The sequence below is a fragment of the Ostrea edulis genome, chromosome 5 (assembly GCF_947568905.1).
Source record: "Ostrea edulis chromosome 5, xbOstEdul1.1, whole genome shotgun sequence".
In the NCBI taxonomy this organism is placed as follows: Eukaryota; Metazoa; Mollusca; class Bivalvia; order Ostreida; family Ostreidae; genus Ostrea; species Ostrea edulis.
Window position 1 is genome coordinate 89,313,430 of NC_079168.1, and position 14,093 is coordinate 89,327,522.

The 14,093-nt window shown below is 34.9% G+C and overlaps 1 protein-coding gene across 10 annotated transcripts in view; it reads left to right on the forward strand.

Moving 5' to 3' along the window:
- LOC125650529 (uncharacterized) overlaps positions 1–14,093 on the forward strand; it is a 71,571-nt gene that overhangs the window by 14,366 nt on the left and 43,112 nt on the right. For 4 of the 10 annotated variants that reach the window (XM_056139225.1, XM_056139224.1, XM_048878905.2 and 1 more), the window contains exons 4-9: positions 416–478; positions 1,015–1,053; positions 5,026–5,150; positions 5,641–5,842; positions 7,439–7,536; positions 13,847–14,064. In XM_056139225.1, coding sequence (XP_055995200.1) covers positions 416–478; positions 1,015–1,053; positions 5,026–5,150; positions 5,641–5,842; positions 7,439–7,536; positions 13,847–14,064 — 745 coding nt within the window. The remainder of the gene's footprint in view (positions 1–415; positions 479–1,014; positions 1,054–5,025; positions 5,151–5,640; positions 5,843–7,438; positions 7,537–13,846; positions 14,065–14,093) is intronic. The other 6 variants (XM_056139227.1, XM_056139220.1, XM_056139221.1 and 3 more) reach the window with 3 other exon arrangements.

The following is a 14,093-nucleotide window of genomic DNA, read 5'->3' on the forward strand; positions in this document are numbered from 1 at the left end:
TAAAAAACAGAATGATAATTTTTTTTATTTAATATTCTATGAATGTTTTTAAAATTTTAATATTTTTGGCAATATCTTTGTCAAAATAATTTTACCCATTAAGTGACATGAAATTTCCATTGGAATCTTATATCATAAAAATTAAACTAAAATCTAATATACTTAGATATGAATTCATATCTAAGTATATTAGATTTTAGTTTATTTTTTATGATACAAGATTCCAATGGAAATTTCATGTCACTTAATGGGTAAAATTATTTTGACAAAGATATTGCCAAAAATGAACAGGTCATGAGCTGTATAGCTATATAGTTTATTTATCTGTCAGTGATCAATTCTTTGTTGATCTTTAAAGTCTAAGGATTTTGACATGGAGACTTAGTTTAAAGATATTATCTTATTTTCTTTACAGAAAATGGTGGAACAGTTACGCATTAAAGAAGAAAAGAGAGGTTTTGTAGGGCAAACACTCAAGGTATAAACCTAGAGACTAAAGGAAAACATTAAACCATTTGCAAGAGGCCCCTGTTTAATTGTTGCATGTTTTTCATTTTCATTTACCAGTGAAACGAGTAGAAATCATTTTCAGATCTGTAAATCAATGGAGATTTTTAAAAATTAAATCTCTGGTTAACAAAGATGAAATTAAGAAAGTGACACTAGTAAGAATCTAGATCAACATGTAAAATTTGAAGATTGGTAGCTCTAAAAATGACGAGAAAAGAGGAGTTAAATTCTTATGTCAGTGAATCTCAGTAACTTTTTGAAATTTTTTATTGTCGTTAAATAAAGTTTTGAAATAGTTATTTTGAGTTAGATTTCAGTTCAGTGAATCTTAGTGAATTTTGAAATAGTGATTCAGAAACTCTTCACGGTTCATTTCATCTGAAGACAGTAAAGTTTTCGCAGTTCATTTCATCTGAAGACAGTAAAGTTTTCGCGGTTCATTTCATCTGAAGACAATAGTGATTTACAAAGTGACATGTGACGGTGAATTGTTTACTTTTGTAGAGTGGTAAGAGATCACAATCAGCCTATGATCCTGAGGAGGTACACAAATTTCAGTCCCACAATTCAGCTAAAGCTTGCATGTTCTTTAATTGACCAAACTTGAAATGCATGTTTAAATACTAATTAAAACATTTAGTTGTTAGAAACCCAGTAAACCAAGGGTTGGGGTAAATATAGGAATCGTCATGTTTGTCTGTCAATCTGTTTGTCCACCCATCTGTCCTTTTCACTTCCTGTCCAGACCATATAGTTTAGTAACAGTTGAGCTTACTGGACACGAAAGTTTCTTTTGACCAGAGAGTTTTGCACTTTGGATTAATGACCATGAACCAAGATGAATTGGATGTGGTCAAGATCCAGTGCTTGGCAGTATAAAATCCCTGCCTGTATCATTAACTTTGTAAACAGGGATTGCACAAACATTCATGTGTGACACAAAGATTTATTTTTATACGCTTGTCATAGACAGCTAGGTTATATTTTAGTATGAAGAAGTGTGTATTTCTCTGTCTGTCTGTGTGTGTGTACATCGATCTGTCAATTTGTCAGTACTTTGTAGGTCAGATAAAAACATCACTTATAAGGCTAAGGTCATCAAACTTAATACACATGTTCCCAATGATTAAAGGAAGAAGATTTTTGTTTTTCAAGATCATTTGTCAAAGATCGAAGTCAAACTTGCATGGTTTTAAGGCTAGGATCATTAAACTTGGTACACAATGTTCCCAATAAATAGAGGAAGAAGAAACCTATGGTTTTTCAAGGTCAAGGATAAATTTACATGGTAATCCTATAGGAACAAAATGAAATAGAAACCGTACTAATATCAACCATCATAGACGGGTTGTATTGTGGGTATTCTGTGTGTCTGTCTGTTTGTCTGTTCATCCATCAGCACCTTGTAGGAAGGATAAAAAGAATATTGATAATCAAGGCTAAGATCATCAAACTTGGTTCACATATAATGATATTACCCATGGTGTGAGGAAAATGTTTTTCAAGGTCAAAGGTCAAGTAATGCTTTCAAATTTCCCCATGGTGTTGCTACCAAGTGTATCATGAAAAGTAATGATTTTGCTTCTTAGGATTTACTTTATTGGAGTGAAACAATTCTTAGTTTGTTGTTTAACAAAGTCCTCTTACAACTGATTTTAGAGAAAGTGTTGAAAGAACACTGTCAGTGCCATTCTTAACCAATGAATTGGTTTATTTGATGTTAATTAATCGTTTCTTTATTACTGCTGCATTACTCAATAACTTATACAATGGAAGTGCATATTTTGCATTGTGAGTATTGCTTTGTAACACTGGGTTAGTGAAATATCACACTTTGACAACAAACAGTTTGGCTATAGGTTTATAGACTCCAAAGATTGCATTTCTTTCTATAATATATTAATTCTTTGATATATCCCTTTTCTAACTGCATGACATGTTTTTTGAAGATTTTATCCGTAGATTTAAAAATATTAACAAATAACTTTTTCAATTTTCATAAATACTTGTCCTAAAAAATTAGAACGTTTATATATCTGAATCTTTTGGGCATGCTGTATTAGATATTCATATCATGCACCAAATCACAGCGAAATTTGGACTAAAGCATCTCTTATTTGCAAACAAAACACCTTTTTTATCATTCTGGGAAAAATCACAAAAAATTCATATAGAATAATTGAGACCTTGTATCACTCTTTCGATGGTGAAAAGGGGCCTCCGTGGGCGAGTGTTTAGAGCATCGCGCTCAAAATCACACGCCCTCTCACCTCTGTCGGTGCGGGTTCGAATCCCGCTCGCGCCAGTAAGTGAGAAAGTTTCCCAGTTTACTTTCGGAAGATCAGTGGTCTCTTCCCAGGTACATTGTATCTGGGTTCTCTCTTCCGCCAATAAAAACTGGGCGCCACCAGATAACTGAAAAATTGTTGAGTGTGGTGGAAAACATCAATCAATCAATCGATGGTGAAATCATATTTCATGAGAGGTGTTTTAATGAGTCATTAAATAAAATATTAGTGTAATGAGCTACAAAAAGGACTTGTACCTTACATGACATCCAATGTTTTTTTAAATGCATAATTGAAAAAGAAATTATTATACTGTATAAAATGGGTATTAATGCACTGGTTATTCATGAGTAATTTTGTTGCAACCCTTGTTTGATAAAGAGGAAAAGACTCATTGTAGATTAATGTTTTAAATAATTTGAGAAGAGGTCATGTTATATTTATTTGCAGTTCAAGTTATGGAGAACAGTGCAAGCATTATGATTATGTCTTTTAAAATATGATACATTAGATGCATTACTGACCATATATATTGAAAAAGAAAAGTAATTCTGTAATTTCTAATCATCCTTTGCTAATTATGAATTATGTTTTATGATACTAATATCAATATTTGTTTTCTTATTTGCATGACTTTTGAGAAATACAGTAAATTTTGTATTGGAAATTAACTCTTTAGGTCACCTGAGTCACTCATGTGACCTATTTATTTGCTTTCCATGCCTGTGTGTTGGAATCAACTTTTGAAACATACCTGATAATTAATTTTCTCAGACATCAAATGGTCAAGTTTTGCCAAATTTGACATATTAGCATCTTTGGAGACAGGGAAATAAAATTGTGAATTTCATGGTCCCTGCCCTTTTAGGGCCTGAAGGCTACTAGGGGTTCAAGATTCCAGTATGGGGCTATAAGAAATTTGAAAATCTGAATAAATAGCAGATAAACTGGATGCCTCTTCCAAAATTGTGAAACTCATAAATATAAGCCAGGTTTCTATGCCCCAGGGTGTGATTGCAGGGCTCATAAACTGAAATTGCATTACATCTTTAGGAATGCTCTTTATACAGAATATTTATCTCATAACTTGCGTAATAATTAAAGCTTGGTTGTTTATGACCAGAGAATGTGTCGTGATCCTGAATTAGTCATTTGTCAAAGGTTAAATTGGATTTATTTTACGTTGATTAACAAACAAGTTCTATAACTTTTATCAATACTAATTTCATTGATATTTGTGTAAAACGGCTGTTAATGTGGGAGGAAACTCAGCATGTCCAAGCGGGAGATCACACCACCCTCACACTTACAACCACAGCTGATCATGAGGATTAATTCGGATCACAGGGGTGAGAAGTGAGTGTGTTAACTACTGCTGTAACACTACCCGGACTCCCAGGTCCCAAATTCAGGACGTCTGAACAAGGTCATGAACACTATCAAAAATATGTTTAAAATTTTTGTCCAGACCAAAATTTAGTGAATGTAATGGAAAAATAATAGAAGTTGGTATGTGGCACAAAGGTTCTAATGATGAGCATACTGACACTGTGTTTACTGACCTCAAATAAAGGTAAAAGAAAGTCAGAAATATGGCGAGACATAGTGTATTATGAGCAGATAAATTGACATGGTCCCAAATTAAGGATGTCTGGCCATGCATATTGTTACGAATAAAAAAAAATTCAAATGATTGTCCAGGCCACAATTTTGCAATGAAGAATCATGCTAATTTTGGCTGAACAGGGTGTGTTGACCCTGAACTAAGACAATCAGTCAAGATCAATGTCATCGGTAAAAAATATAAAAAAGAAGGGTCTGAAACATTTCTCTGGGAATATTAGGACTTGACACAAAAATTGTTTCTTGAATGAGTAACATGCAGCACTTCTAATTTAAGTTCTTTGTTCATTGATACTCAGGTGACCATTAAGGCCCATGGGCCTCATGTTAATTCATTTTAACAAGGCTTTTGGTACTTGAAATGCAACATTTTTTTTACCCATGGTTATATTTTATTTTTGTAATATTTATATTGCTATTTAAGATGGATTGTTACACCAAAATTTTATTCAATGGTTTGTTCAAGCATCTCATATAAAGTATGATTTCACCATTGAAAAAGTGATACAAGCTCCGAATCATTTCATATGAGATGCTTTAACAAGCCATTAAATAAGATTTGGTTTAGTGATCCACCTTGATGTATTTATGTTGCTATTTCCAGAGAAGGAAAGCTGTTGGTGCACCTGAAAGTCTGCCCCTTGGGGATATGAGCCCCAGGACTGCAGGAGCCAGAAAATGGGGACCTGGCAAGACTGCAGATAGAAATCATTTCTATGACCTTATCAAGTGAGTCGAGCCTCAATTCTGATATGATAATTAGCTAGCACAATCAATGCATCAGTAGTATACATTGTCATAGTCTGACTTGCAGTCTCCATAGTAACATCTTGTCACAGTCAAACAGACTCTCCAGTAGAGATTCACAATAATGAAAGACGTACTGTAAAAGTGGTTATTTATGCGTGGGGGAAATTTACACTAATTACGCAGTCAAGTAATAAGCTCATAAATTTCCCCCATGTGTATAGTTATAAATGTTTCATATAATATATATTACAATGTATATTCAATTATTTTTTCCCCACGTGTGATGTTGGATGTTGAAAAACATGAACTTAATTACCCCCCAGTGTACATGTAGATAATCACTTTTACAGTAATCTGTATGTTTATATGCAAAACATTCTCTAATTGTTGTTTGAAATCAGATGATAATTAAGTTTTAAAACAACAAAAAATTTCCGAAATTTTATCCCATGACTTTCCGTCCTTGTAGAACAAACCCCCGTAATTATACAGTGGTGGTAAATAATGGAGTTACCCGGTCAGAAAATTTGTCTGGACTGATGAGTTTTTCCATGGAGCAGCCAGACAGCATCCCTCAGATGGTGGACACTCTGGCTGAAGAGGTCAACAGAATCTCGGCTAAAGAGGAGGAAGCACTTGGACTCGAGGAGTGCTTCAAGAAAGTGTGCAAGGTCAGCTGTGAACAAATCCATCTGGACATATTGTGAACAAATCCATCTGGACAGCTGGAATATTGTGAACAAATCCAACTGAACAGTTTGATTATTGTGAACAAATCCAACTGAAGAGCTGGACATTTTGTAAACAAATCCAACTGAACAGCTGGACATTTTGTAAACAAATCCATCTGGACATTTTGTAAACAAATCCAGCAAGAATATTGTGAACAAATCCATCTAGACAGCTGGACATTTTGTAAACAAATCCATCTGGACAGCTGGACATATATTGTGCAGCACCAAAAAATTATTGATTTGAATAGTTCTTATCCTTTGCATTTTCTCAAATTCAGACAGCGATAGAAATCGTACACATGATTAAAATGTAAAGCTTTCTATCTTCATGTGTACTGGATTCAAGGCCATATTACTGTATTTTCATGGTAAAAAGGGAAAGTGAGGTCAAGTTGAGATTGTCTTAGATTTAGGAACCTGAAGTAATTCATTTTCCATGAATTGCTTCAACCTAAATAAGATTTATTCTTATTAGGAAATTTTTTTTTGTTCAATGACCGAAACTAAAATGGTTATAATCTACCTGAATGAATTCCTGTTTAGAAATAAGTGTCATGATAAACTTGAGGCATGTGGTACAAGTGCTGACTGCAGAAATTTACATTTGTAGCAGGTCTGGCATTCGTATGTAGCGGTCAGCCGGGTTCGATCGCCGGTGGCCAGATAGCTCAGTGGTTAGAGCACCTGACTAGAGAATTCAGGGGGCCCGGGTTCGAATCCCGGTCTGGTCCGTTGCATTTTCTCCCTTCCTGTTACATTTGGTGCCGTAGACCAGCCCCTGGAACTGACAGGTGAAAATGCCTGCCAGGGGATAAAGATCCTGGGTTGATATCTTCAGGGTGTGAAGATATTTAAGGAGGGAGGAATGTAGCGGTCAGCTGGGTTCGATCGCCGGTGGCCAGATAGCTCAGTTGGTAGAGCACCTGACTAGAGATTCAGAGGGCCTGGGTTCGAATCCCGGTCTGGTCCGTTGCATTTTCTCCCTTCCTGTTACACGTATAATCTGTACTTCGCGTTGTGTTTGTTTCATTTATATAGTGGTGGCTTCCATACGACCTGACTACACTATAATTAGAGACTTTAAAACAAACCTAATAGCAATGAAAATAGAATTAGTAACACTTTACGGGTATATTACAGGTATATAACATTGACAAATACACACTTCTAAAGCCTAGAATTTAGCCTATGAAGTATAAGGAAATTCTCCCAACCCAAATACAACATCATGTTAAAATTCAGTAAGTAAAAAGGGACAAAATGTAGGGAAAAAATAGAAGAACAAAACTTGATTCCAGTATAGGAAGAACAGAGGGAGAAGTGTAGCTAGCACAGCCAGCTGTCTCGCTTTGACGAAATGTATGCTGCAAGGCCTTATATAGTAACTGAGACAAAAGAAATTTTCATCAAAGTTATTGGTCAAAAGATAAAGTGGATAATTTACATCAGGATCAAAATTCAGAAAAAGTTAAACCTAAAGTACCACACATTTTTGTGTCAGGTTTTTATTCAAATTGATATCTTGACTTTCAGGGCAATGTGGAATCCCTCCAGTCTCTGTTCCCGTACAAAAAAAACCACCCTGGGATCCAAAGGGAACCGTCTCAGTTCAGCACAGGATTCACCGTCAGGTAACACAGCACAATGAGATAATATCAAAGCTTCCTTCTTTGGGTTCATTTCTATTTAAGACATCCAAATGTAGAAAGTGAAATAAAATTTATAAACTTTAATTCATACTAGTAAGGAATTATGTATGCGTGAGTTAATTGTCTACATTTTTTGGTGTGACCTAACTCTGTCTTTACAATTTTCTTACTTATTTGTCTTTGCATTGAATTTTCATTCATTTGTAAAAATATGATTAGAATCAGATCCTTTTGTCCACTTACATAGATTGTTAAACAAAGATCTAAGAACATTGCATTGAGAATCACTTTCTGGTGACTTGAGGTTAGGACCTTTATAGACCAATTAAATCAGTACTTCTGAGGTTATGACCTTTATAGACCAATCAAATCAGCACTTCATATTTTTGTGAAGTAGGTTGCTTTCACATAGAGTCTCATGCAGGATCCTAAAGTGTTGTTTACAATTGTCATTGGTTTTGTATGTAAATGTGGATTGCTGTATATAGGAATCATATGCATAAATGTGGTATTCATAATGATTCATAACACTTAATTCATGACCTTTTATGTACATTGTCTTATTTATTCAACATGTGAATTGTTTTAGCTGAGAGAAATCTAAAGAATTTAAATTCTCTTAGCTTTCAGAAATAACTCTGTTCTTATTTGCTAAAACGCTTTCAAGATTGACCTCTGGTCACCAGAATGTGGCCCTCAGGAGGACGTGTTAGATTGTAGCAATTTATGTAAGCAGATCAAAAGATCTGATTTAATTAGATTGATGCTGATAAATATCCAACTAATTTCCATTCATCAATAATGCTATTCTCTCATCCATCTCCAGGCAGCCCTGCATATGTCCAATTCGTCCCCCTAACACACCGATGTCTAGACCTGGAACTACTTCTACCGTTAAGAGGTGTCATTTCCTGTCTCGGAGTGCTAACTCGGCACGAAGCATCTCTCTTAGCTTCACTGTGTAAAATAATCCGAACTCTGATCAACTGTCTTCCGTAGAATTTAGTGCTTTTTGGTGTGAATAAGAGTTGTCTTCCTTTGATCATTCTTTGTGCTGTCATCATTTTAACATTCATTTGATTATTTTGGAGTTGGCATCGTCGACTTGTCATCAATGAAGCGTGGAATGAGATCAATTCCAGGTAACCCTGGTGGTGATTGGTGCTTGGTGTGTATAAGATTGTTGTCATGGATACAGGTCTGCACATTCGGGTACCACTGCCTTGAGTTGATTATGCACAGTGTTTTATGTATCTTTCTCTCAGGTGATGGTAGAACAGACATAGTTTCACAACTGTCATTTGGTTCTCAGCAGATGATGGGGATGTGGGACTGATGAACAAGCAAAATTTGCGATTTCATGTAAAAAAAACCAAAAAAAAAACCCACTGTTTGCGTGGGGGTAATATTTGCGAAAATAAAGAATAAATTAATTGAATTGAGCTTTACATGTACAGATTGTTCATTCAATCTTTTCATTTTAATTTATTTGTTTTATATATTTGAACCTTCTCTATACATTTCTCATAGACACATGATATGACTGAATTGATACATGTATGGGGCTCTGCATACTAACTTTCTTAAGTCAATTCACCAGGTGTTGATTTTTGCGATCCTTTAGCCATTGCAAAATTTTCAAAGATTTCCATCAACCTCATATTTACAATCCCTGGAAAGCTCTTCTTTCCTATTTGAATGATGAACGCATGGTGAATGAACGCAGAGTGAAAGTTGTGTGAATGCTGAACGTAATGTGGTGAACACTGAATGGTGAGCGAATGGAGAATGGGAACAGAGCGCAAACGCAAGTGCGAAGTAAGCTGTGAGCTAATGATGGATGCATGGTGAATGTAAGATGAACAATTTATTCTGAATATCTTAGATGTTTTTCCTACATCATACTTATTTTTTAAGAAAGAAAGGTATTTATGCAATGAATAAATTTTGTAGTGTGGATATCACCAGATTACATTAAAAGCCATACAGATATTTGTGAACACTTCCGGGAACAAATAGATAAATAAGGATGCGTGCAATGTCGTGAGAAATATAATGCGTCTGTGCATATATGTACCAATACATACACATTGCATAATTATGTCTCACTAAAGTGTACATTCTTCTTCTGCTTCTTCTTCCGCTTCTCATACAAAGTTTGTCTGGGCCATAACTTTTTCGTCTTTTGACATCGGTCTTTGATATTTGGTACGTAGGTATACATTTTTGATGATCTTTGACCTTGATCCTTTATGTAGAGGTCATTCAATAGAATTTTTTGGGCATATTTTTTTGTTTGGACATGTCTTTTGATACACATGTAGGCCTTTGATATTTGGTATATGGGTATACCATGATAGGATGGTGTGTCATGTGTCATTTTTGATGACCTTTGACCTTTTATGTGAAGGTCAAATGATAGATTTGGGGATTTTTGTTGTCCAGACCACAACTTTTTAGCTCACCTGAGCTGAAAGCTCAAGAAAGCTTTTTTGATCGCCTGTTGTCCATCTGTAATCTTTTCACATTTTCTGCTTTTTCTTCAGAACCACTTGGCCAATTTCAACTAAACTTGGCACAAAGCATCCTTAGGTAAAGGGCTTTCAAATTTATTCAAATGAAGGGCTATACTCCCTTCAAAGGGGAGATAATTAAAAAATGCAAAGATAGGGTGGGGCCATTTAAAAAACCAATGGGCCAAGAGAGTTGAAATTTATATGAAAGCTTCCTGACATAGTGCAGATTTCAAGTTTGTTAAAACCATGATCCTCGGGTGTAGGTTGGGATCACAACAGGGGATCAAACTTTTACATGCGAATATCTAGGGAAAATCTTTAAAAATGAATTTGTTAAAATCTTGTCCCCCGGGAGAAAGGTGGGACCACAATAGGGGATCAAAGTTTTACATACAAATATGTAGAGAAAATCTTTAAAAATCTTCTTCTCAAGAACCATTGGCCATTAAAGTTTACATTTACATGAAAGCTTCCTGACATAGTACAGAATTAAGTTTGTAAAAATCATGGACCCTGGGGGTAGGTTGAGGCCGCAATAGGGAATTTTACATGTGACTATATAGGGAAAATCTTTAAATATGGGTCAAGGTGACACAGGTGAGCATTATGGCCCATGAGCCTCTTGTTTGTCTTTTGACATACACGAAGGCCTTTTGATATTTGTTATGTAGGTATACCATGATAGTACAGAGTGTTTCGTGCCATTTTTGATGATCCTTGACCTTGACCTTTTATTTAAAAGTCAAATAATAGAATTTTGGGGGCATTTTTGTTGTCTGGTTCATAACTTTTTTGTCTTTTGACATAGGCCTTTGATATTTGGTATGTGGGTTTACTATGAAAAGGCAGTGTGTCATGTGCCATTTTTGCTGACCTTGATCTTTTATGTAAAGGTCAAATAATAGAATTTTTTTGGCTAGGCCTTTGATATTTAGTATAATGGTATACCATGATAAGTCAGTGTGTAGCGTGTCATTTTTTGCTGACCTTTTATCTATAGGTCAAATAATAGACCACTTGGAGGATTTTTTTGTCTGGACCATTACTCTTTCGTCTTTTAACATAGGCCTTTGATATTTGGTATGTTGGTAAGTTTAATTTACTATCACATGTTCACAACACTGTTCCTTGTTTGAAGCACATATACATATAGGTGAATGTTATGTACCTTATTAGTCTTAATTTTCCACTTTAAATATGATCCCTAGAAATCAATTTTAAAAAATATGGAAAATGGAAGGGGAGGCATCAGTTTTAGTGTGCTAAACAAAATCAATCACAAATGCAGCTTGATTATTTTTCTATCATATTATTTTAGTATGAAGTTTAATTATTTCAATGACTTGCTCAAGAATATATGTATTGAATTCCAGCTCCAAGCTTTTGGAAAATTCCTTGATTGTAGAATAAACTGGAATTGGGAAACTGCATGTTCTATAGTTCCGAATTTTAAACAAAATACAGTACAGTGTACAAGTATTGAATGTATCATTCTCATGAAATGCTGGCAATGTATGTACAGATTGGTAGCATTGCTTATCAAAGGGAGAAGGGGTCAATTCAGCAGAAATATCACTAGTCCACTACTGTTTACTACTGCCATAAAAAAGTGGGAGGGGTGCAACCAATTAGGTTTACATATATGAAAGTAACAGCAACATTACATTGTCAAAAGGTTGCTACATCAATGATGTAAAAATAGATTGTACAGGTTAAAGTACTTATGAATTCCCTATGCCAGTATTTGCATTTATGTCACAAATTGCAGACTCGCAACGATTGCCATTGAAATATATTTCTGTTTGACATTATACATATATACGTAATTTGAATTGGTAGATCTAAACACTGTTGAAAAAAGTTCCTCGTAAAAGAATATGGACAAAAAAAACAAAAAAACAACCAAACTTGCAATCAAATTTAACATAAAGTGTACAAAAACTTTAATTGAACTCATATATCAATTTATCTATTTGGTAAGGAAATTTTACTGAAGGAAATATGAATCATCATTATAATGATGTTTTAGATAGAAAAAAATTTCCATGTGTAATAAAACACAATGAAATCAATCACGGAACAGGTGCTCTGATATGGATGCAGAGTGGACTGGAGTTTTCTTTGAATTTTCACAATAATCCAGATACCATTAGTTCAAAATCATATCTGTGATGTGATATGAATGTTTCCTTTCACTCGTATGCATGTGGTCCTTTCCATTTTGTCTTCGTTACAAACATTGATCCTTTCGCTATGGAGTTCTGAATGACAATGCAAAAAACACTGAACAAACGCTGAATGCACGGTGAGCTCACAGTGAACGCTTTGTAATCGATGAACACCAGCAGTTGGTGAATTATGAATGGAGAGTGCACGGAGAGCGAATGGTGAACGCACGTACGGTGAACGAACGGTGAATGAACAGAAAGAGTAGAATGTTTCAGGAACTACATATTTGCTGTATTTTAGATCATTGTCCAACACCCACAGTTAATTCTGACCCACAACTGAAACAAACTTGCTAAAAACAATCATAGGTTTATTAAATGCACTGTTGAATCATGTCATTAGTACCTTTGCCATATTATCAAACTTTGTGTTATTCATTCTTTTATGGCAGTAATAATTTCCCATGATAAACAAAGAATTGCAAACCTTCTCAACTGACTTTGCATTGAAAGAATTAATTTATATGCAAATTCAGAAGACAGTATGTCTTCACTGTGGAGAGGTTGACATTTGTAGAACATATGACCTCGAAGGAGTACTTAAAAATAAAAACTCTCAAATTTGAATCTGAAAACATTACCACATGACAAAAAAAATATGTTTATGAGAACTTTTATCACTGTTATGAATCTTTTTGAAAAATTAAACCTACTTTTTTGTCATCTGATTTATCAAGAGCAAGGGATATTGATTTGTGGTCTGTTTGTGTCTGAATGTCTTTAGCACTATCATTTATGAATGAATTTGCATTAGAGACAATTACCAAAGGATTATCCTTTTTTCCAATGGTTAAGGTCACCAGGTTACATAGTATAAAAACTGGTTAAAATCTCTTTGACTTACAAAACCTTATTGTTTGGGGGGGGGGGGGGGGGGGGGGTGGGGGGGTGGGGGGTGTCCAAAGATCATCGGTCATGAATGGTTCCCAATGTATTACTGTTTCTGGTTTAGCATTCATTTGAAACTTCTCAGTAAGAGTCTCAATGTATAGAGGATGATCTCTACATTTCTCTACAAAAGTAAAAGTCACCAAGATGTATTATAATAAGAAATAGTTTTTGGAGGAGACCTATATCTTTTGAGCATTAGCAATAAAACTTATGGATTACCCTGTTGTTTTTAGCTTTTAAGGTCAAAGTTGAAATTCACCAATTGGTAGTAAGTATAGTTTCTGGATGATAACTGTAGAGTTGTTGACATGATTAAGCGATGAAGCTTTTAAAGAAGATTTTTCCTAATGTATTTTCCTTTGATATAGATTAAATCAAAGTAACCTTTAGCAAGTGACAAAAATTGACTGAATATGCTTGTTTACTTGTTTGTACCATTGTGAATCCTTTTCATCACGTACAGATCTAAAGATGTGTATATCCCTCTAGCTGTTGCTTTTGATACCCCCCCCCCCCCCCCATTCATGTTATAGAAATTTTACAATAGCAGGGTTTTCTAATAGATTTTTGTATCGTTTACGTCTGTTCATGTCGTAGGAATTTTACAATAGCAGGTTTTCTAATAGATTTTTGTATCATTTATGTCTCTATTTGCAGGAGTTATAGAAACCCCAATCAAGCAGAAATCATGGCCAACTTTTCTGAGGGTAATTCCCAGCGACCTCGCACAGTGCCTGCTGACTCTACAAATAACCGCCCTATAGTGCCGAGTCCGTATTTCTTTCGGCAGTACAACAACCCCTACAATAAGCTTAACACCAGCTCGTCTAGTGCCAAGTCGCGTAAATCTGCACCTTCTCAGTTTAATTTTGATGGTAAGTGTCATAAAGAGCATCTATATAAA